General features: G+C 36.5%; 1 protein-coding gene across 2 annotated transcripts in view; it reads right to left on the reverse strand.

Moving 5' to 3' along the window:
* LOC118734143 (thymosin beta) overlaps positions 1-24,849 on the reverse strand; it is an 86,353-nt gene that overhangs the window by 7,798 nt on the left and 53,706 nt on the right. For both annotated transcript variants that reach the window (XM_036463853.1, XM_036463852.1), the window contains exons 2-3: positions 19,354-19,490; positions 19,183-19,296 (exon numbers count right to left, since the gene is read on the reverse strand). In XM_036463853.1, coding sequence (XP_036319746.1) covers positions 19,183-19,296; positions 19,354-19,483 — 244 coding nt within the window. In that variant the 5' untranslated portion in view covers positions 19,484-19,490. The remainder of the gene's footprint in view (positions 1-19,182; positions 19,297-19,353; positions 19,491-24,849) is intronic.

Consider the following 24,849-nt stretch of genomic DNA (forward strand, 5'->3'; position numbering starts at 1 on the left):
TACTCAGGTAGGAGTTTAACCTGCTGCAGTAGCCGGAGCGAAGTTGAGCAAGTGTAGTGCGTGTCTCCCGAGGCAGATGAAGCTCTGTCTCGTCAATGTCCGGGGGTGGTGTGCCTAGAACGGCATTCACAGGTCTAGAGTCTACATAACTCGAGACTGAGTCCCTGTGAATGCCGTTCAGGGCCTGTCTGTACGCTGTCGGGTCCAGAGGTTGCTTAATGAACCTCTGGACTTCGTCCGTCAGTTCATATAGATGCCTCCTGACGTGCCTAGGCGAGGGCTCCTCTGCAAGCAGCTGTCTGTTTGGGTGGCCACTTCTGTGGCTCCCGATCAGGAACTGCTTGCAGAGCATTATGTTGTGCTCCTTAACTGGGAGCATTTGCGCCTCGCCGTGCAAGTGATGTTCAGGCGACATCAGGAGGCATCCCGTCGCTGTCCTAAGTGCCGTATTTTGTCCCGTCTGTAGCTTCGTCCACTGCGTCCTACTAGTCCCTGGCGACCACACTGGCGCTGCGTAGTTCAAGACCGGCCGGCCTATTGCCTTGTATGTTGCCAGCAACGTTTCTTTGTCTTTGCCCCAAGTACTGCCGGCTAGCGACTTGAGGACCTTGTTGCGGCTCTGTACTTTATTGACAATAGCGGTTGAGTGCGCAGAGAAGGAGAGCAGGCTGTCGAATGTTACTCCGAGTATTTTGGGGTTATTCACCGTCGGAATTGGTGTGTCATCGACGTGAATCCCCAGCGGTAGCCTGACCTCCTTCGTCCAGGTTGTGAACAGGGTCGCGGAGGATTTCGTAGGGGAGAGGGCTAGACACTTTGCAGTGAAGAAGCGAGAAAGTTCGGAGAGATAGCCGTTTACTTTCAAACACAGGTCATCAATTCCATTCCCAGTCGCCATGATCGAGCAGTCGTCGCCATAGGAGACAATAGAGACTCCCTCTGGTGGTTGAGGGAGCTTTGAAATATAAAAGTTGAACAGTAGCGGGGAAAGGACACCACCCTGAGGAACCCCCTGTTTTATTTTTCGCTGCTTACTCGTTTTGTCTCTAAATGTTACCGACGAATGTCGACCACTCAGATAATTTGCCGACCACCGTTTGAGCCTCTGTGGGAGAGGAGGCCTCTATATCTTCTAGCAGCGTGGAATGGCAGACGGTGTCAAACGCCTTTGACAAGTCCAACGCTACTAGAATCGTTCTCTCACAGGGACGGTTGCGGTTCAGGCCACGAGTTATCTGAGTGTTTATGGCGTTAAGTGCTGTTGTTGTACTGTGCACTTTACGGAAACCATGCTGATGCTTCGCTGGGGTCAGGTGGTTTGTGAAGTACGGGAGTAGCAAGGCCTCGAGTGTCTTCGCTACCGGGGAAAGGAGTGTAATCGGACGATACGAATCTCCTTTGTTGGCGGGTTTCCCCGGTTTGAGCAGTGGGACCACTCTCCCCACCTTCCAGATGTCTGGGATGATGAGAGTGGCCATTGACAGGTTGAGGACCTCCGTTAGGTACGCTACCCCCGCAGGACCCAAATTTTTCAGCATCAGCATGCATATTCCGTCGGGACCCATGGCTTTGGAGGCTTTCGCCTTCCCGATGGCCACCTGAACTTCACCGCAAGTGAAAGCAAGTCGGGCACAATTTGTTGGCAGTTTGTGCAGCCTTCTGGTCACTCGACGCTTGGCTTTGTCTACCGGAGGATGCAGTATAACTGTCGCGCATCGCTCCGGGTCCGACGAAGCATGGTCGCCGAAGGAAATTTCGACTCTGTCGTCGTGCTTCGTCGGATTAGACAATGACCTCACGGTTGACCAAAGCTTGCTCACACCAGAGGTGAAATTACAAGTCTTCAGGTGCTCCTCCCACTTCTTCCGCTTATGTACGTTTACAAGTTGCCGAATCTCCGCGTTGAGATCCCTGATACGGGGATCTCCGGGATCGGCCTGACGAAGGCTATCACGCTCATCAGCTAGAACAGCCGCTTCGGCAGGGAAGTTTGGACGTGGGTCCGATATACATCCTGCCGATATGAAGCGAGCTGCAGCAGCAGTGATAGCCCTGCGGAACTTACGTTCACCGAGGTGGACGTCGGTTGGTGTGGGGAGCGCTGCGAAGGTGTTTTCAGTAAACTCCGCGTAACCTTTCCAATCAGCTTTGGAAAAGTTGATATAGGTCCGGTGTTTGGCGGAGGCAAAGTCGGTTGGTTTATCAATCGAGATGACTATGGGTAGATGGTCTGATGCTAGAGTCAGCATAGGTCGCCACGTTATGCTGTTTATCAGACCAGCGCTGACTATTGTGATGTCTGGCGAGCTACTGCAGTTACCCATAATCCTGGTGGGTGCGTCGTCGTTCATTGTGCAGAATGTCGAATCGTCTATCTGCTCAGCCAAGTGTCGTGGAATATTCAGCTGAAGGCATTTATCATTTATTTGGTATTTGCTTATTTTTTCACAATAAAATTTACTTTGAAATGTAGATACTAAATATTATTAGTAAAAAAAAGTGTGAGTACCGGTCCGTCAGGTCTGGAAATTAGATGCATGGAATTTCATTTAGATTTCTAATATGTATATAATTAGATCTTTTCGCGCGACTTATCAAATATATGTAATTTTCGATTCTCATAATTTTTGATTTTAAGCTTCTTTTTGCATAATTTCGCAAAAAGAATTTGTCGAACAATAGACAAATCTCACCAAACATTGGAAGAAAAGAGAATATTTACACCTACATAATTTTAATGTTAATATTAAGGGTTAAAATTTTCATGGAGTTTTTATTAAGGCGTTTTCCACAAAATTTCGAGGTAGGAGTGAAAAAAAATAATAGTCGCAAAAAAAGCACCCTAATGTACATAAGTGAAGACATTGCTGTCCATAGGTTCATATGTCAATCAGTATATCAACGAAGCCCGTTTGTTTCATCATTCATATATCCACACAAACATATGTACATATTTATGTACGAATTGATGTAGCTACCCGAAAAGCACGTTTGCTTCATTCATATATTGCTTGGTAGCAGAGCTGAAATGCGAAATGAGTTCTTACATACATACGTACATATACAGTGACGAGCAAAACTGTAACATGGTGTAACGCTTTTTATATTAGCCGCCGCTATCTTTCCAAGTTCTAACGACATTCATACTTTTGTTGTATATTCGTATTGGTACACCTGTACTTCATCTCTCATAACGAATTGAAAAGAGTCCAACAATAATACAACCAGCAGACAAAAATGTAAATTAAGGCATATGTTACAGTTTTGCACTTATATATTTTTAATAAGTTTTTGACAATTTTCACGAAAAAAAAGAATTGTTAACACAATGTTCAGTATACTTTTGCTTTTTTTAGTTCCTGGATGCAATTTGGCATACCTTACTTGTATCTCTGTAAAAATTCTGGAGGTATAGCCTCCCATATATCCTTGGTTTGCTTTCATAGCTCATGTACTCCATTGGACGGACTTGGATACTTAGTAAGCTGCGCTTTTAGTTGATTTCGCAAATTATCGACGAGATTCATATCCGCGGATTGTGGAGGTCATTTCAAAATATCGAATTTTTGCTTTTGCATCCAGTCTTTGCGAACATATGCAGTATGTTTTGGGTGATTTTTCAGCAGAGACTCTCATTTTTCGACTACATCTTCTAAATTTTGTTGAAATATGAACAGATACTGTTCCTTACGCATAATGCGTACTAACGGACCAACAATATTTTTTTAAATACAACCCCCAACAATTATTGACCGACCACTGTGATTCACGGTTTGCCTTACATGATGCGCTTAGGCTTAATTTGGTTCTTTGATCCAATACCACCAATACCATCTGATTGAAAGCGATTAATTTAGTCTTGTCAGACTAACTAACCTTCAATTAAACCTTAAAAAAGTGTTTTTTTATTGCGTTCTGTAAGGGCTAACATATCCCAATAGGCAACGGTCCGGTTTTCGTGCGATCCGGCAAAATTCTACCACTCTCGCACATGTATTTTGATCAAAATGGTTTTTTCTTCTTTTATTATGTCTTTGCGTTCAATTTGACAATTCTTTGCCTCGCTGTCTACTGATTTGCATTAAATTTTAATACCTTAAGCGCTTCTGTAATAGTGGCTGCAGCGCTACTTGCTACTAAGTTCACAAGATATCGGACCGTAATATTTTTTGGCAGACTTCCTTTGTCCTTAATAACATTTTAGGCTATATTTTTTCTCAGTCTTAACATTTTCAAGTGGCGAGCTCCATAATTTTTTGCCACTTTTCCTAGGGCCCCGCGTTTTCGCAGTAAATCTATTATTTATATTTATGTTACTTGATTAACCATATTATGTATTGGTAATAACTTCTTGAATAAATTACAATACAGAAAAACGTCATCTGACTTCCAACTAAGTAAAAGATAACTTTAAAATGCAACACTGAGAGTGAGTGCAAAACTGTAACATTGGCCTTAATTTACATTTTTGCCTGTGGTTTTATTATTGTTGTTGGATTGACTTCAAATCTTTATGAGAGAGGGAGTAGGGGTGTACCAATAAGAATATACAACAAAAGTATGAAAGCCGTTAGAAGTTGGAAAGATAGCGGTGGCTGAAATAAAAAGTGTTACACCATGTTACATTTGTGCTCGTCACTGTATGTATATGTACGTGCATTCAAACATACATATGTATGTAGGTACTCGTATGCATGCGCGTTGAAGATGTTTGTGCTATCGCTTTGTATAGCCGTCATAGGTCGCTTTCTTTCTTTTTTCCCCTTCCTATACTATATCTCCCTTCTTACTCATGTAACATTTCAGTTTTAACAAGTAAGAAGTCTAAGTTCGGGCGGAGCCGAACATTAGATACCCGGCGCAAGTATTAAATATATGATTTTCACCTTTCCGAAAGCTACCGCTACATGATAAACCGGGGTGTATCAATTTTGAGAAAATTAGCGTCCTTAAATTTCAAAATATTGAAGTTTCAAGCATTTCTGAAATTTACCGTTAATGAAAAGCGGCCTCAACTTTAGTCCGATTTCAATAACAACGTTTTGCTTTTATATGGCAAGCACAATAACCATACCGAGTTTGATACAAACTGGTGAAACAGTTACCGAGATACATATATGGGGTCATAAGTGGGCGGTGCCACGCCCATTTTCCAAAATTTTATCGTAGCAAGGCTGACAACTGTACTAAGTTTGGAAGAAATTGGTGTAGCGGTTACTACGATATGCACATGTAACCATTTTCCAAAAATGTATATTCTTATTTTTTAAAAATTACACAGGGATGACCTTGGCATGACCTCCAGATGACCTTGAGGAATCAAGGGACGGTTTCAGTGACAACAAAAAATTTTTTTTTTTTAATTTTTATTCAATAAATTTTATGTCCAATTTGACCTTCAAATGACCTCGAAGCTGACATTATGGAGGTTAACGGACCTCGGATTCGGGTTCAGCGAATGTAAAAACTTATGTATATGAATTTTCAGGTTTATTCCATGAATTTTTCCCTACTTGACCTTCAACTGACCACGAACCTGACGTGGTGGAGACTAACGGACTTCAGATTCGCATTCAGCGTGTCGAATAACATAGGGATATATAGGTTTGGTTTAATATGCGTAAGCTTTTTTTTTTTGTAAAACTGTGTTATTGCAAATATCAATTTTGAGTGAATAATCTTCAGTAGTTACTAAAATATCGCAGTTTTCGTATTTCTGAAAATTACATTTATATGGGAGGTAGGCGTGGTTATTGTCCGATTTTGCCCATTTTCAATACCATCCGTCCTACGCCCGAAAGAAGTGCACGTACAAAGTTTCGTTAAGATATCTCAATTTTTACCCGAGACAGACAGATGGATGGACGGACAGACGGTCATCGCTTAATCGATTTCTCTTTTCTTTTCTTCATTCATTCTTCATTTATGTATACATTTGTCTATATCTATCTCGATTCGTTTTGCCTGTTACAAACAACCGTTATGTGAACAAAGTTATAATACCCTTGTGCACAAGTGCGCTCGGGTATACAAATTTCATTCTCCATTTTTGTGATACCACCGCCCATTTACAATAATTACAGGTATTGTCTTCCCAGAGAGCGCATATTCCGATCTGCCTTATTTAAAAAATATCAATGTTGCCCACATTAAAAGGTTTAGTGCTAGGGAAAAGGGATATTTCCATACCCCATATACCGCTTATGTACACGTATATTTTTAAACAAACCTTCTTGTAGAGAACTTATTTACTTTTGCAAAAGCCGGAAAAAACATTTGCTTGTAAATAAATTCAAAATTTTAATGGCTCACTTCGTTTCAAAAAATTTTTCTTTTGTTTTGAAAAATTATAAAAATGAAATTGAGCGAAATTAAAAAGCAAGCCAAATAAAACTAAAAGAATCAACTGCGTCAAAATGAAAATAAGGGAGCACGAATTTCGATGTGTGTGGGAAGACAATACCAGTAATTATTGGACCATGTCACCGCGTAAGGCACTCCGCACATTAAGCGCCTAGTCATAGTAGTGTAATCGTTCCGGCATACTAAAGTATGAAGCTTTTATGCCGAGAACACATGTACTTCAATGAAGCTCTGTATATTACGATTCATAACCATGTTTTCGCCTAATCATAAAAGCTTCATGAATCGAAGCGCCCAACATTGTAAGGCGCTTGCCGTTTTGAAATCATCATTTGTTTACTTTTTTGTGTTTGAAAATAAAAAATATTTGTCATTTCAATAGGAAATATTGAAAGTTAATGATTTTGTGCTAAAACTCGTGCCAATTGTGTTAAACCATAAGCGGTTATGCAATATTTTAGAGCAGAAATATTCGCGGAAGTGTTTCACTAAGAAAGAACGGCCAGAAAATGTGTAGTGTGTGCCACCAGGGCCTTTTCAGGGCGCGCAAGTGTGTAGAAGTGGAGTCGTCATGCATTCGTTTCGGCATAACGAAACGTCTGCTCTACTATCATTAGGCGCGTAATGTGCGGAGTGCCTAAGAAGTTTCACTTTAAAAACAAATACATAGATGAATATATTCAATCTTCTTTTATTCGAGACTGAAAGTGAGAATGTATTTGTGAGATGGAAAATTTGAAAACATTTTTGTTTTGTTAGCAAACTTCAAAAATGTTCAGGCTGCCTCTCAGCGGATTAACCTTCAGATTTTTGTATCATGATTAATGTGACCAACTATTTCATAGATCAAAGAAGTACAGGTTAGGTTGGGTTAAGTTAACGCGAACGTGAGTTCCACCAGACAAGGGCTTCTTGAAACAATATAGGCTTAAATCTGGTTTCCTAGAGCTAAATAATTAATTTGGGCGAAAGACCCCACCTTCTACCGTTAGTTTCCCTACAGCAGTACAAGGCAACCGACACCTTTCCTACCCTTTCCTCAATGTTAGGCTTCTACGACAGCCGCCGTTGAGCCAGATCAAAAAGGGTGTATAAAAGTCGTCCTTTAACCAAAAGTTCCACATCCTCTACATAGGCGATCACCCGGAAGCCCACTTTTTCCAATTCCTCTAGAAGGTCGTTTACAACCACAATAAAGAGCAGGGGGGAGAGAACGCCACCTTTTGGAGTGCTCCTATTGACTCTGCTCTGAGTGCAAACGCTCTCCCACTCCGCCGTGACAGTTCTGTCACGAAGCAAGCTTATTAGGTTGGTTTCAACCCCCCGATTATGAATATACTTGACTATTGCCTCTGGAGTGACATTGTTGAAGGCCCCCTCGATATCAAAGAAGGCCTCTACTGCATAATCTTCATGCGTGAAGGCTTCCTCTGACGACTTTACCAATGTGTGCAGGGCGGTATTCAGTCTCTTTAACGTTTTTAGCAAAAACGAAGAGACTGATAGGCCTAAAATCCCTACGGGAAACATCAGAGCCTTTTCCTGCCTTCGGGATGAACGCAACACTGACTACCCTCCAAGCCTTGGGAATGTACCCGGTCCTCGCGCAGTTCTCATAAATAGGATCCAACCAATTGAACGACACCTTCAGAGCTCTTTGCAGTTGCGTAGGTATGATGCCATCGGTCCCCGGCGACTTTAATGTGACGATCATCCAGAAGATGGGAGAAACAAACGCAAAAACATTTATATCATGCGTCAAAAAGTGCGATATCGATCCGAAAATTGTCGCTAACTGGTTACAGAATCTCACTCCTGAAGTACAAAATTTCGCAAAGAAGTACATTTGACTGTACTTCGAAGTACGAAGTACAACAGCGCAAAAATAAGTACTGTACTTCCGAAAGAAGTACGGTTGGTCACATTAATCATGATGCATATGAACGTATACCACTCTAATTGAAAAGTTGAATTATAGCTGCGAAACCACTCGTATGTTAACAAGATGCAAAAATATGTATGTACACTGTGACAAACACCAACCACCTTTTAAATTTACATAAGAAAAGCTTGCTGAGCCGTTCTAAATATGCTTAGAAACTCGTATTTTTTAAGATAACGTAATAAGATCTGCTTCATTTGAAATTTGGCAGCACTATACATAGCATAACTTTGTGTATTTAGCAGAGGTCGAAAATATCCCTCAACACTTTGAAAGTGTCCCAAAATAACCGTCCCTATTTAAGAGAAAAAATAACCCACAAAGCAGAACAGGTGGTTTATTTTTGGTAGATGTGTGCTCCTCTCAGTGGGAAAGGGTTATTTGCATATCTTTTTCCGTTGCTGTTGGAAACAGACACTTATCGCTGGAAGAGGGAAAATAAGTGTTAGAGCGCGGTTACCCACGAATGTGTACGCAGGGTACCGTAGAAGTGTGTAGAAACATATCCAATTTGCTGTTGATAGAGAGAGATATAAGCAACGTCAATGTCATGGTCATGCGGTGGTAGTGTTGCGTGCTTTTAAATCCTTATTGATTTAAAATGCGATATCAATTAAGAAATATATTTGATTTGTGATTTGGTTTGTTGACCAAATAAAAAATAAAATTTATTTGTGGTTTGATTTGTCAACCAAAGAAATAAAAAAATTTTATTTGATTTGTAGAGCGTTTCAATTTGATTTGTAATTTTTCAACTAAATAATACTTTTGTGATGCAACGCAAATAAGATACTTGAATATCTTATAACTTCCAGTTCTACAAAAATCTTCGTGATTTTTGCGACTAATTCGGGATTTTCGAAACTTCTTGAGGATTTTCGGAATCCTCGGGACTACTTCGGGATTTTCGGACTGTTTCGGGATTTTCGAGCCTACTTTGGGATTTTCGGGATCCTCGGAACTAATTCGGAATTTTCGAGACTTCATCGGGATTTTCGGAATCTTCGGGACTGCTTCGGGATTTTTGGACTATTTCGGGATTTTCGAGACTACTTTGGGATCCTCGGGACAAATCCGGGATTTTCGAGACTTCTTCGATATTATCGGGCTTCGATATTATCGGACTATGGGATTTTCGGGATCCTCGGGACTAATCCGTGATTTTCCAGACTTCGCGATTATCGGAATCTTCGGGACCACCTCGGGATTTTTGGACTATTTCGGGATTTTTGGACTATGGAAATGAATTAAATCGATTCATGATATCGATTCTTCCTTAAATATCGAACATTCCTAGTTCCCAGGTTGAGTCTCTGTGACTATATCATTTTCTTTATAATTACCTTTATTTTACTTTCTTCCTTTATCTTCATCTTTACTCATCCTCATCTTTTTCTTAATATTTATCTTTATCATCTTTATGTTTATCATTTTCTACATCTACATATTCCCCTTCACCTTTGCCCTTATATTAGTAAAGTTTTTAAATTTACCTTGATCTTAATTTTTGCATTTATCTTTACGCATCTTTGTTTTTGTTTTTATTTTTACCTTTGCCTTTATCCTTTTCTTTATCAATAAAATAAAATAGCTTATTTTTGGTGTATCATATTAAGAATGTGCACTCTCCCTTCTTTGTCATAAATGTTCGCACATGTATGTGAACGTATATGTCGTGTAAAGAAATGCCTAACGCTTTGCTTCCACTTATTACGCCCACTTACATTTTTCAGTCATACAATAACCCACAAATTAAGACACTTAAAAATAAAAGTCCCTGCCAAAGTGTTTTTGCCCAGGGGAAATTTTAGCAGTTGATAAATAACCCACAAAGGAAAACACAAAAAGATCACACAGACTGATTTGCCACGGTGAGAAACACTCTTTGCTTGAGAGATGAGTGTTTGTGTCAGTGGTAAACACCATACGAGACACTTGGTGACGGTTATATTCGATCTCTGGTATTTAGTGTGCTGATTTTGCTATCGTTATTTTTTATTACAGTTAATTTTCATAGCCGTAACTTTAAAAGTAAGTGATGTGGAGAGCAAAGAAAACTGATTTTGGACTAATTCATGCAAAATCCACACATCTCTCAATGTCGGTTAGTAAATTGCTGAATTGCAGCATTGAGAGAAAGGCGGAATCTGGCGGAAAATAAGATAGTGGAGAAGGATGTTCCAAGGACTTTGAAAAAGAATCCGAATCTCTCTGAACGTGTTGTTCCACCTGGAGTGTTGTTCTGAGAGCCTGTATTGTTTTGGCCCGATTTGGCAACAAGCCATTGTGCAAAAAAAGCGCAAGAGTTTTATGCACAAAATGGAATCAAGATTGTACTAAAAGAGGCCAATCCTCCGAATTGACCAGAGCTCCAAACGATCGAGCGTTATTGGGCCTATATGAAATCAAAATTAAAATTCCGCAGAATGTGGCGAAAACAGGCTCAATCGATCAACGAAAGAGATGCCCAAGTATTAATAGCGGGTGTCATCTCTAAAGTACGGGTATTTTGGCTTGGAAATTAATTCTGATAATATTTGTAAATCTTTCATCTAAATAGAAATAAAAGAAAGTTCTAAAAAAGTTTCGACTGAATTATTCATATTTAAATTAATTTTTCTGTTACTTAATACCTGCCAGATTTCAACTGAAGCAGATCTTATATAAAAAATCGCATTTACGAAAATACATATCGTCGACTGAACAAACAATTGTTGTATGGCTTTATCAGTTTTTTGATATCTCCTTTGGATTTGGAGATATTTGGTATAATTTTTATCGTATGTGCAAGGTCAAAGCGTTTTAGTGTAATTTTGTCGTACAATTTAGAAGTTTCGCACATACATTTTTTCATACAAAATTGAGTGTTTAGAAACCTCAGCAAAAAATTGTTGTATGTGAGAGATCAGCGAACACGTACGACAAAATTTGAATCTTTTACAGTAAAAATATGTCGTATGTATAATTGAAAAAGCATTCAGCGTAATAATTTCAGTGTCATTCGCGATGTCGAAGCGCGTGGACGAGTCCCCGGCACCTGATGTCCCGCTAGAAATATACGAGTGAGTATTTAATTTGAAATTAAATGTGCCAACTAACAAATTTTAATATATTAGCATGCAAGACGAAATTCTTGGATCTTGCAGCAGAACTGATTTCTCTTCAGATGATCTAGAAAAGGATCCGACTTATTGTAGCGTATTTAATTATAGAATTGTATTTTTTAAAAAATTTTATTTTTATATAAACTTAATTTTAATTTAACGTATTTTAAATTTCAAAGAAGAAAAAATTCTGAAGTAATCAAAAATTTTCTTTTTGATTTACATACATAAATTGAAAAAGAACTTGATTCAATAATTTCAAAAATAACAAAGTACAAAAATGAACAAAGTACAATAGTAAATAGTATTAACACTACAATACTTGTAGCGTATTTAAAAATTTTATTATTATATAAACTTAATTTTAATTTAACGTATTTTTTTTATTTCAAAGAAGAAAAAATTCTGAAGTAATCAAAAATTTTCTTTTTGATTTACATAAATTGAAAAAGAACTTAATTCAATACTTTCAAAAATAACAAAGTACAAAAATGAACAAAGTACAATAGTAAATAGTATTAACACTACAATACTCCCCCTTCCAGAGAGTTATTATTATACAAATTGAAAGTAACTTGTTTCTTTTTAGTCGTTGTTGAAACTATATGGTTGTTAGTGTTATGTGGTTCTGTTATTTCAACTATTGCTGGCTTTAGTCTGTCAATCGAAATAATTTTAATTTCATTATTCACATCTACCTTAAAATATTTTTTGTCTTTTTCAATAACTCTGTTAGGCCCTTCATAAGGATGTTGAAGAGAATGCTTGTTAACAATGCGAATAAAAACAAATTTGCAAGTTTGTAAATCTTTTGGAACATAAATTCCTGACTCGGAATTTTTGTGATGTTTTAAATTTGAATTAAAGTTTTTAAAACGTTCCCGTAAACTTCCTAAAATTTCGGCGGAAGTAACATTTTCTGTAGTTGGCACAACAAGTTCTCCAGGTAGACGCAAATTTTGGCCAAAAAGCATTTCAGCTGGAGTGGCTGCAATATCTTCTTTGTACACTGAACGCAAACCAAGAAGAATAATCGGTAGCTCATCGTACCAATCTCTAGTTCCATTCCTAGCCAAAATTGAAGTTTTCAATTGTCTATGGAATCGTTCCACAATACCATTACTTTGAGGGTGATAGGAAGAAGTTGTGATATGATGACTACCAAGTAATTTAGTAAGTTCCGAAAATAATTTGGACGTAAATTGAGTACTCTGATCCGTCGTGATTTCTAAAGGCACACCGAAACGCGAAACATATTCATTAAAAAATTTATTTGCAACTGTCTGTGCAGAGATATCCTTTACAGCATATGCTTCCGTCCAACGAGTAAATCTATCCATAATTGTTAAAATGTAGCGGTAACCTCTTGAAACAGGAAGCGGTCCAACAATATCTAAATGTATATGTTCAAATCTGCTCTTCGGAATTGGAATTGTGCTCACAGGAGATTTGGTGTGACGATAAACTTTAGATTTCTGGCAACTTATACATCCTTTTGACCATATGTTTAAATCCTTGTTCATACAAGGCCAATAATACTTCTTCACAATTAATTGGCGTGTAGCCTTGGTACCAGGATGAGCAATTCCATGTAACATATCGAACACTGTCCTGCGCAAATTATTTGGAACGAAAGGTCTAGGACTTTCTCCTGACACTTCACACCAAATATTAAAATTTAGAATAGGAATTTTAATTAAATTAAGATTTTGAAACGTTTGTCCAGAAATAAGTTTATTAAGTTCACTGTCCTGTTGCTGTTCACTCTGTAAAATTTTGAAATTAAGTTCTGAATTTTTAATCACATCTATTTCAAACGCACGAGATAACGTGTCAGCTACAATGTTGGTCTGTCCTTTAATATACTTCACTAGTCAACTATGCCTTGTCTGTCTTGGACTACGCTCAGTTTTGGAATTTAGAACAAAAATCAAGGGTTTGTGGTCAGTAAAAACCGTAAACTGTCTTCCTTCTAATAAATACCGAAAATGTTTAATATTCAAATAAATTGCTAAAAGTTGCCTGTCAAAAGCACTATATTTCATTTCTGCTGGAGACAGTTTCTTTGAAAAGAACGCAAGTGGTTCAGACTTACTATTGAAGTACTGCTGTATGACACCACCAATTGCTGTATTGGATGCATCTACTGTTAAAGACAATTTTGCATCTTTACTAAAATGATTTAGCAAAATCTTAGATGCAAACTTCTCTTTAATGCATTCAAAAGCTTTAATGGATTTGTCATCCCAAACCAAAATTTTGTCTCGCTTTTTACTTGTTTTATTAATTAAATCATATATAACTCCAGTAAACTCAGCTAATTTTGAAATATATCTATGGTAATAGTTAACCATACCAATAAACTTTTGCGCTTGTTTTATTGACTTCGGTCGTTCAAAATTGCGAATCGCTTCTACTGTTTACAGAAGGCTGTATCCCTGCCTCAGATAAACAATGTCCTAAAAAATCTATACTTGGAACACCAAAAATGCATTTCCTTGGTTTGACGTTCAAACCATACTCAGACAAACGTTCGAAAAGTACCCGTAGATCCTTTAAATGTTGTTCTTCACTCTCACTTGCAACCAGTAGATCAGCAATATACGCGAAAACAAAATCTAATTTACCTACTACTTCGTTGATGAATCTCTGAAACGTTTGCGCTGAGTTCCTCAGCCCGAAAGGCATTCGGGTGAACTCAAACATACCGAAAGGAGTAGTAATCGCCGTTTTAAAAATGTCTTCTTCTGCCATTGGAATTTGGTGATACGCTCTAACTAAATCTAACTTTGAAAATATATTTTTATTCCTAAGGTTCATATTAAAATCGTGAATATGAGGCAAAGGATAACGATCCGGTACAGTCACATTATTAAGTCTTCTAAAATCACCACAAGGACGCCAGTCATTAACTTCTTTCTTTGGTACTAAATGAAGTGGAGATGCCACGGATGAATTTGATGGTCTACAAATCCCTGTTTTTACCAAAAAATCGAATTCAGTTTTAGCTACTTTAAATTTGAGGGGATCTAAGCGCCTTGGCTTAGAAAAAGGAAGGTTTCCTTCAGTGACAAGTCTGTGAACCGTTGTATGCTTAACCGGTTTTGAGTAATCTGGCTCAGAAATAAGGGAAGGAAATTCCTTCAATAATTTTGTATATTGATCATCTACTGAAAAAATTTTCGGAAGAGGGACATTGCAAAAGTACGAAATTGTATTAACTGATAGATTTGTTAACGGATCTACTAAACACTTGTTTTTAATATCAATAAGAAGTCCATATTTACACAAAAAATCAGCTCCTATAATCGGCTTCGCAATATCAGCAATCAAAAATGTAAAAAGGAACTCACGCCTTAAACCCAAATTAATATTCAAAAGTTTCTTCCCGTATGTAAAAATAGTTGAGCCGTTAGCTGCCGTTAAAATTATATCTGAAGATTTCCTAGAATTCGAAAATTTAGAAACTGGAAGTACCGAAATTTCTGCTCCGCTATAAATTAAAAAATTTAGTTTGTTTGTTTTATCAAATATAAAAAGGCGACGTGTGGAAATGTCCAAATTCCCGTTGTTTGTCGCCGAAACAACGGACGACTTTAGTTTGTTGGACTATTATTTTTCGAAAATGCACATGGTTGTTCACATTTTTTAGCCTTGTTTCCAAATTTATAATGATATCTACATAACCAATTCGGATTGTCGCGTGATTTTGATCGATATCTAAAAGGGCTCCTAAAACGATTTCTATTCACTGAACGTGACCTTGAATAATTTTGATTCATTTCCCTCCTCATTTCACATAATTCCAAAGAAAGTTTTTCAAAATTTTTAAAAATAAGAGAAGTAGTGTTAACCAAATTAGCCATGACTGCATTTTCACCTTTTGAATTTTGAAAGTCATTAACTGAAGCTATCTCGCTTTTGCTAATAACCTCCCAAACATTATCAGCCAATTTCGTCAATTCACTAATATTGCTTGAATTAGAACTAGCTAAAATCACGCTTAGGTTCTTCGGTAACTTCCTCATCCAAAGTTTCTTAAGAATTTCTTGACTAAAATTGGAACCCGAAAGCAGTACAAGTGACCGATAAAATTCCGAGGGCTTACGATCACCCATTTCAGTATCCGATAAAATTTTGTCTAATTTCGCATTCTCACTTAATGAATGCCTTTCAATTAAAATTTTCTTAAGTGCAGTAAATTTATTATTTTCGGGCGGATTTTGAATAAAGTCTAAAATCGTTATTATAACTTCTTGCGGAAGTGCAGTAATTGTATGTTCATACTTTGTTGTTTCTTGTGTAATATTTTTGGTACTAAACTGCATTTCCGCATGAATAAACCACGCTTCCGGACAACTTGTCCAGAATTGTGGTAGTTTGACCGATGTAGCACAAATCTCATTACTATTTCGATCGACATACGGATTTGTTAACTGTTCATTAAACGTACTATTTTGTAAATCAATAAGAGTTTCATTTAAATTATCTCGTGTAGGTGTATGTGTATCATGTTGTGGTGAACGAAACATTTTGATTATTTGAATTTGAGCAAATATCAAAAGACCTCAGAAAAGGGAAGTTTACAATTAAAAAATTAAATATTATATATGTAATATTTAATAAATAACAATTAAACTCTGTATTTAATTATTTTCAACAAAACTAGCGCTAAAGTTATACAATACAGCTCACCTATAAAACTAAGATTGTTGTTGATGTTAGCGCTACTGCTGTGGTCGCTGCTGATGCCGCTACTGCTGCGGGTGACTTCGATGCTCTAGCCTCGTTGCCTGTGTCCGCTTCTTCGTCTTCTTCCTCCTGCAGCAGCAATGGCAGTGATGTTGGAGGTGTTTTGTTTCGTTCTGTTAATGCGCTACTACCAGCTGGAACTTCTCCTATTACGCTCAAAGAGGAGAATTGAGCACCGCTCAAACTTTCCGGTTGCTGTTCTTGATCTTGAGAACGCTGCTGCTGCTGCTGGTTATGTGGTTGTTGTCGACTGGTTGATGCAATATCAGCACTTAAAATAGCTTCTCCAGTGACTGCTTCTAATGCAGATGCATCAATGATATCGGCAATTGTGCTAGTGTCATTGAATGCGCATTGGTGCGTTTGAAGCTGTTGCTGTTGTTGCTCTACTAATTGTGATTGCTGATCTTCAACAAAAGGCAATGGGGATATTGCTTTCTGATGTTGCGGCTGCTGTGATTCAAGTGGTGGTGATAACGGTGGTTGTTGTTGTTGTTGTTGTTGTAGCAGCATACAAGTTCCCCAAAGAGTGGTGGTAGTAGTGCGTGTTGGAATATGCCAGCTGCTCGCAATGGTGCTACTCTTTTTCACTGCTGACTATTGCGAAGCATTGCACTTCAACATTTTGGTGTAACATCTCATCATCTGTGGACTAGTACCGCGGAGCAACAAACCAAGTGTACAAAATCAGTATACCAACAACTTAATGTAATTTCTTATATTGCTCCTGGCAGGGTCGCCAATTGTAGCGTATTTAATTATAGAATTGTATTTTTTAAAAAATTTTATTTTTATATAAACTTAATTTTAATTTAACGTATTTTAAATTTCAAAGAAGAAAAAATTCTGAAGTAATCAAAAATTTTCTTTTTGATTTACATAAATTGAAAAAGAACTTAATTCAATAATTTCAAAAATAACAAAGTACAAAAATGAACAAAGTACAATAGTAAATAGTATTAACACTACACTTATGTTCCAGAAAATAAATCTTCCGTTACAAAACCGCTTGCAACGTTTTAATTTCTTCGCCAGAAATAAATGAAAGTGTACTACGCGAATTGCCGTCGGATATTAGCAGTGTCTGTAAGTAGTTTCACGTTTTATTTTAAGCTCTTGTTCTTAAATTAGTTCAAGTATTAATTTTTCCATTTTATATAAATATTTTCAGCGTATTCCGAATCCCCTGTCTCGAAAAAGAAAGCGAAATCCTGAATTGTGGAAACATAACATGCGAAAGTCTTCATGACCGTGGCTTGCCATTTGTGAACAGTAAAGGCGTGGAAAGGTCTAGAAGAGCTCTTGGTTCGGTTTGCGCTCAATCATGTTTTTATACATGTACAACCAAAATATCTCAAGAAGAAAGAATTCGTTGCCATTTCTGGAGCTTAAAAGCTTCAATTCAGCTTCAGTAAAAAAACAAAGCACGTAGTATTATAAAAACAATAGTACCTTAATATAGAAAGACCCTATCTAAATTTTGTGTTTATTTGCAAAGTGATTGAAAACTTACCAAAACTTTCAATTCTTTAGTTGCGAATTTCTTTAAAATGCTGTTTTCAATTGAGAACTATAATTAATTAAACTTAATGCAATTCAAAAACAACTACTACAGCATTTAATTAATTACAGTTCTCAATTGAAAACAGCATTTTAAAGAAATTCGCAACCAAAGAATTGAAAGTTTTGGTAAGTTTTCAATCACTTTGCAAATAAACAAAAAGTTTAGATAGCGTCTTTCTATATTAAGGTACTATTGTTTTTATAATACTACGTTCTGTTTTTTTTCTGAAGCTGAATTAAGTTCTTTTATTTACTAGATTTGCAAGAACTAGTTTCTATGTTTACTTTGATGTATTTTGGTGTTTAAATAAAACTGAAATTAAAATTCATATGATTTGTGTTATATTTTGCTAGTTATTTGTCGCATGTGTATGAATTGAACGCACCCATGTTGCCAACTGTAACATACGACAAAGTGTGAGTAAATAAATTAGCAATAAATGTTGAAGATTTTGTGTCATTTTTTTTTTATAATAAATTCCTATATTTCCTTAAGCTAGAAATAACATATAAAATTTTCAAAGAAATCTACCGTGACGTTTTCAAGAAAACAGACTTTTAAACTTCAATCGCGATTTCCCAAAAGTCGTCAAATGTAACATACGACAATCACCCAGCAAACATTGAAGTTAGTTATCGATTAGAGAATGATTGGAGAACTAGCAACATTCTCCAATCTCAAAGGTTAGAGAACGACTCGAAAAACTATCGAGAAGCATATCGATCTCAACAGAAATGGGACATAGTTCTCGAGTCGAGAAGATATTAATTCTCTAATCGAATTCTAATGTTGATCTCTAACGGGATTCGAATGGGAATTTCAAACTGCTGTTTTGCTTTATTATATAAAACGTTTTGTTTGCAAAATTTGTATTAAATGCATTCGCAATAAAATAATAATGAATTATTTGAGCTTAAAAATAATTTCTGATTCATTAATTTGGAATATTGCTTATTTATATTTATTTGAATTTGCGTTGTTTCTCTAATCGTTCTCGAATCGAATTCTAATGTAGTTCTCTAACTTCGTCATCGACTCGAGAACGATTAGAGTATTACCCTAGTTAAGTATCTAATGCAGAAATCCACATTTCTCTAACGTTAGAGACTGTGTTTGCTGGGCCTTTGTTCAAGCGACGATATGTCAAATATCGTCGTCTGGCGCGCAATTCCTCGTAAACGTCAAATGCAATACCACGTATGAGATGGCACTGAAAAAAATTAATTTTGGTTTTAATTGTTGCCTAAACCATAAATTTAATGGTGAATATATTATATTATAATAGAAACTCATATTTGGCAAGTTCAGTTCGTGATCTATTCAAAGGTTTTGAAGAAAATACCTTTTTTTGTTATTTTGGAAAACTTTCTGACTAAATTATACGTGGTATTGCATTTGACGTATACGAGATATGCTTATACATTGATGATGACATATACGTATGTATATTATCTTACCTTCCTTATCGGGTAAAGGATTTTTTTCATTAGTTTCAGTATGCTTCAAGTTTGATGGATTAAAAGCAGCTATTCCAGAAATTAAAGACTGCTGGGTCTTCTCGGCAGCCACATCTAAAACACAACCAATATGTCACAACTAAAACACAGGATTTTTTATAAAAAAAATACCTTCCGCAGTGGGGAGTACAATTTTTTCATGTGTGCTAGCGTTCTTTAGTTGTTCAGTGTTAAAGCCCTCAAGTTGACTTTTCAAGTTTTCAGCTACTTTAGGAAGGTCTTTAAGTGCGGGAGATGCCATTTTGGATCTGAAAAGAAATCGAGAACTTATTGTTTTATTTTCCACTAAATTAATTAAATGTGGTGTTCAAATATCTTTGAAAATGTGTGTTTGGTGGGTATAAGATACGCACAAACATATACCCAGCCAGCAAGAAAACGTACATTTTACGAACATTATGTTTTACGAGAGATTCTCGATCGGCGAAAAGTTAGGGAAAGGTTCGTAAACGATAAAACAAAAAAAGTTAAAGAAAGAGGCTTTTAGTAATTTGTCAGCACAAAAAAAAATGTTCATTCTGTTGGAAATTTTTCTTGAACCACAATATTTTATAATATATAATATTCGCATACGAATGCTTCTTCGATACGTTTAGGACTGTTCGTAGGCGCTTCTTCGAGAAAATATCGAGTTACGAGCTCGTTTACGATGATTTTGCTGGCTGGGTAATTAACCATTGAAAATCCATACAAACAAAATGTACAAATATACAAAATATATACAATCCACTACTTGTCAAATGCAGTGTTTAAAAAACTTAAGTAGAAGTAGCAAAAGCCATACAATTTTTGCTTCTCACTACTTCGACTTATTGTCTTATTGCTTGTGCTTAGTAGAGATGGGCGCGGGATAGCGGGACCCGCAGGACCCACGGTACTGATTTAAAATTGGCCGGGATGGGCGGTATCGGGAAGATTTGTAAAAATATGGCGGACGGGACCGAAATCCTTTCCCGACACTCCCGATAAAACCGCAACCCCCGCAAATTCACAAAATCTTCCTTAAAAACGATGTTTGAAAAATGCACTTTTAATGTTTTATTGAGGCGAAAAAGAAAAAAAATTATAGGAAGATGCCAGATCTTTCATTATTATTTAAAATTAATATGAAAGACATGAACATTTTTGTGAACCTTCGATCGGTTTGTAAACCTCGCCACACACGTTGAAATCTCAACCGCTCGTTTCAATTTGTTGTCCGTGTGTAGCCTGCTTTAGAGATAGATATTGGGACCCACGGGACCCGCGGTACAATTCTGAGAAATGTCGGGATGGGCGGTTTCGGGACTTAAAAATCGAATTTCGGGATGGGCGGGGTCGGGATTAAATATTTAGTCCCGTGCCCATCTCTAGTGCTTACGCTTCTCACACAAAACAACAGTCGCAGTCAAAGCACAAGCAGAATCGATTGCCGACAAAATGCGCAGTGCTTTTGGCAGTCGTTGGTTTGAAAATTTTCATTTTGATTTTGGTCAGCGGCACAAGTCGAAGTAAAAGCAATAGCTTTGCTTTTGCAAGTTGTCACCAGTCGCAGTCGAAAAATTAGAAATTCCTAGCTGTCCCAAGTGGGCAGTCAATTGATATTCTATCAGCCTAACCTAATATAAACGCACACCGTTTATATAGGCCCGTCGTATAATTTGTTTTTCTGCGTCACCCGAAATTGGATTACGTGCGGTTGCATTTGATTTCACTGAACGAAACGTCAAATCAAAATCCCACGGAAAACAAAAATTGGAAATTGAGTTAGCTTTTAGCATTACGTCAAAATGATGTGTTTGTTGTAATTCATACCAATGATAGTAGCATGGGCGTAGCCAGGTAGGGGCAGGGGGGTGCTCGAGCCCCCCTAACTTTCAAAATTTCCTTATATATATATAAAATAGTACCCTGAAATGCTAGCTTAATAGGGTCGAGCCTTAAAAATATGTTTTTTATTGCATTCCGAACGGCCTAACTTATCCCAATAGGCAACGGTTCGGTTTTCGTGCGATGCAGCGAAATGCTGCCACACTCGCACATGTATTATGATCAAATTTGCTTTTTTCTTTATGATGCCTTCGCGCTCAATTTGGCAATTCTTCGCCTCGCTGTCTATTGATTTGCATTAAAGTTTAATACCTTAAGCGCTTCTGTAATAGTGGCTGCATCGCTACTTGCTTCTAAGTTCACAAGATGTTGTACCGTAATATTTTTTAAAAGACTTCCTTTGTCCTTGGGAACATTTCAGGCTATATTTTTTCTAAGTCTTAACACTTTTAAGTAGCAAATTCCAAAATTTTTTGCCACTTTTCGTGCGGTTCCGCCTTTCCGCAGTGAATCTATTATTTACATTTACGGTTCCTGATTAACTATGTATTTACTGGAGATCACTTCTTCAATAAATTACAATATAGAAAAGAGTCATCTGACTTCCAACTAAGTAAAAGATAACTGTCAAATGCAAAACTGAGAGTGAGTGCAAAACTGTAACATCTGCCTTAATTTACATTTTTGTCTGCTGGTTTTTTTATTGTTGTTGTATTGACTTCAAATCATTATGAGAGAGGGAGTAGGGATGTACCAACAAGAATATACAGCAAAAGTATGAAGGTCGTTAGAACTTGGAAATATAGCGGTGGCTGAAACAAAAAGTGTTAAACCATGTTACAGTTTTGCTCGTCACTGTATATGTAAATTCAAAATTTTAAAGCGGGCTTTCTCGAGTTTTAGTTTTTAGAGTTATGACCTTATTGAAGTAAATGATATGTACATAAATAAAAAGTCAAATAAAAAATTTTAAAATCCATTTGAATTCACCCACGTTAAATATTGAAAATTTAAATAAATAACTTTTTAAATTTAAAACTCAATCGGATTCCTCCACGTCAATATTGAAATTTGTGTTCATCAAAATTTTCCATTTCATTATGAAATGATTACAAATGCCTTTTGATAGCATATTCCCTGTTTTTTAAGGTCTAACCACACCAAAGGCGTTGTAAGTATGCCACCAAAAGCATTTTCAACAAGGCATCTTTGTATTCGTTGCCACGGTTGCCACTGTTGGTTGTTTCCAACCAAACTCGGTTGTTTTTCTTTTTTTTCTAATTTGGTTGTTTGGTAGTTTTTTCTCTGGTTTCGTTGTTTTTTTTTTTAATTAGAAATTTGCACATTTTTTCTTTACGAAGATTACATGGTGCTACAAAAAGTCATGAAATACACGCGAAACAAAACCTAGTGTAGGTTGTAGATATGGTCTAGTACAACATGAAAATAGGTCCCGTATAGTTCCTGAACCCTCAATTTTTTTATACCAAAAAACCGTTATTTTCGTACTTGATACACTTATCTATTAATAGCTTAACTATTTTCCATCCGATTTTAAAAATCGAACAAGTTTTGAGAAGAGGGTTTATAGACCTTTAAAACGATGTATAACAATATATTGTTTGCTAGACTTAGCTTGTTGGGAGTTTTCATCGGCTAAATTTTAATGAGCACCTATTTTTCTTTATTTTTTGAACTTTGATCATCGCTAATTTCAAAAATTTCTATGAAAGTTGCCAAATATGTGGTATTTATCTAAAATAACATTTATTTTCGAATAAATTGATACCTCATCCAATGCCAAAATTGTCGAAGTTAAGCAATTTAAGCAAAAATGCGGCCTTACATATATGTGTGTATGTACCGGACGTGCAGATTTTTTTGAACAGTGTGGCTAAGGGGTTCATCAATATTTACTCAAAATTGATATATGTTCATATGTATACAATGGCTCTTAAGCAAAAAATTCATTTTTCAAAAAATTTTAGGAAAATGGGCGTGGCACCGCCCACTTATATCATATATGCGTATCTCAAAAACTACTTAACCGGTCTCGACCAAATTTGATATACACACTGAGCTTGGCCTCCCTAAGCACAGTGTGCTTTTGAAATCGGACAAAAACCATGTGGTCCACCCACATAACGGTAATTTCAAAAAACTCAAGGCTGGCTATATTTCAGGGGGAGTAATGTTTGTCCGATTTACTGTACCACTGCTATAAAAAAAAATAAATAAAAAGTATTAAATTAAATTACAAAACCATCTTAAAATACCTAATTTTTTATTTCCTTAAGGTCATAAATAACTAATTTAAGTAGTTACAAACGTAAACAAAAAATTTCGTAGATGCTAATACGTATAATTTACGTGTACATGTTTTTGTTTAAGTCTTTCAACAAAGAAAGAGACGCTGACCGGTTTCGACTACACGCCATTTGTCAAATTTTTTGACATTTGCAAAATTCCACTGCCTGATTTGGTCACCAAAGATTTTCTACACTTTGTCGAATTTCTGAGGAGTAAAAACTTCAGCGTCACAATCTCCCATTTTTTTCATATTTTATGTGTTGTACTTTTAAATAACATGTTCCTGCACACAAATTTATAATATCTTCAGTGCTATCCTCTGGACTATTTCTAATAAAATCCTGGAGTACGGGAACAGGCCAAACATATGGATTAAGTAAGCAAGTGTTGCCACATATCATATCTTATATGGAGAAAACGTTCATGACTTAGATAAATGGATATGGGCACAACGGGCAAATGTTTACAATGTGAATAAAGACACCAAAAATCTATACAAAAATCTGTATACCTTATCGGAAAGCTAAAAATTTGTACGCTGAACCCGTACAACCATTTTGACCACCGCAAATCTGTACCGTACGGAAAAATCCGTACTTCTGTCAGGGCTGCTCGACAACACTAAACGATAGAGCGTAGGAATACGTGTAAAGTGAGCGTCCACAATTGTGGTATGAAACATAAGTATGGACATCATAAGCAAACAGTGTGCACATGAACGAAAGACACAAGATCACGCGCTAAGGAAAAAAAGAAAAACGTTATTTTCGATCTGTTGAAATTTCGACGCCATCTTTGTTGTAAGAAGTAAACAACGAAGAGAACGAAGAAAACCGCGTAATTGTTCAACGCATGAATAATCATTTTTATTATGCAAATTCTTCTATAAATATGTCGTTGCGTTAAATTATTCTTTACCTTATGTGTACACACGTTGTCACAAGCGAAAATGAAGAAAATTGAAGTAAAAAGCCACCACAAAATTGTAAACAACGAACAAATGTAAACAAACGGCTAATGTCAAAATCTTCCTACTTTTTTCCTAAATGCGATTATAACGAGCTACTCTTATCGCGTGATCTTGTATTTTTGGTTCGTTCAGTGTGTACACTTCTAAAGCATATTTTTAAAAATTTGACGATCTACCGCACGAGGTTTGAAATCTACCGTATTTTAAGGCGCACAATTTGTTTCCTTCAAAGTACTGAACTTTTTAGCAACATTGAATAAAGTAAAAAAAAAACTTTGGCAGCATTGTTAGTTAAATAGCATAGTTCCTAATACGTTTTGGCGGTGCATCTCTAAATGGATTAATTTGTAAAAAGAATATTTCTTAAGTTCATGTTATAATTTTAGACTCTTGCTAGTCAAAAAAATAATTACTGAATTCTTACACCCAAATTCATAAAAAATACAGAAGACTTTAACTGCTTTATAAATTCAAAATTTGTATGAAAATGTCACCTTATTTTTATGAATAAGGCCATT

This window comes from Rhagoletis pomonella, unplaced genomic scaffold (assembly GCF_013731165.1).
Source record: "Rhagoletis pomonella isolate Grant_MI unplaced genomic scaffold, Rhpom_1.0 Rhpom_scaffold_00002, whole genome shotgun sequence".
Lineage (NCBI taxonomy): Eukaryota > Metazoa > Arthropoda > Insecta > Diptera > Tephritidae > Rhagoletis > Rhagoletis pomonella.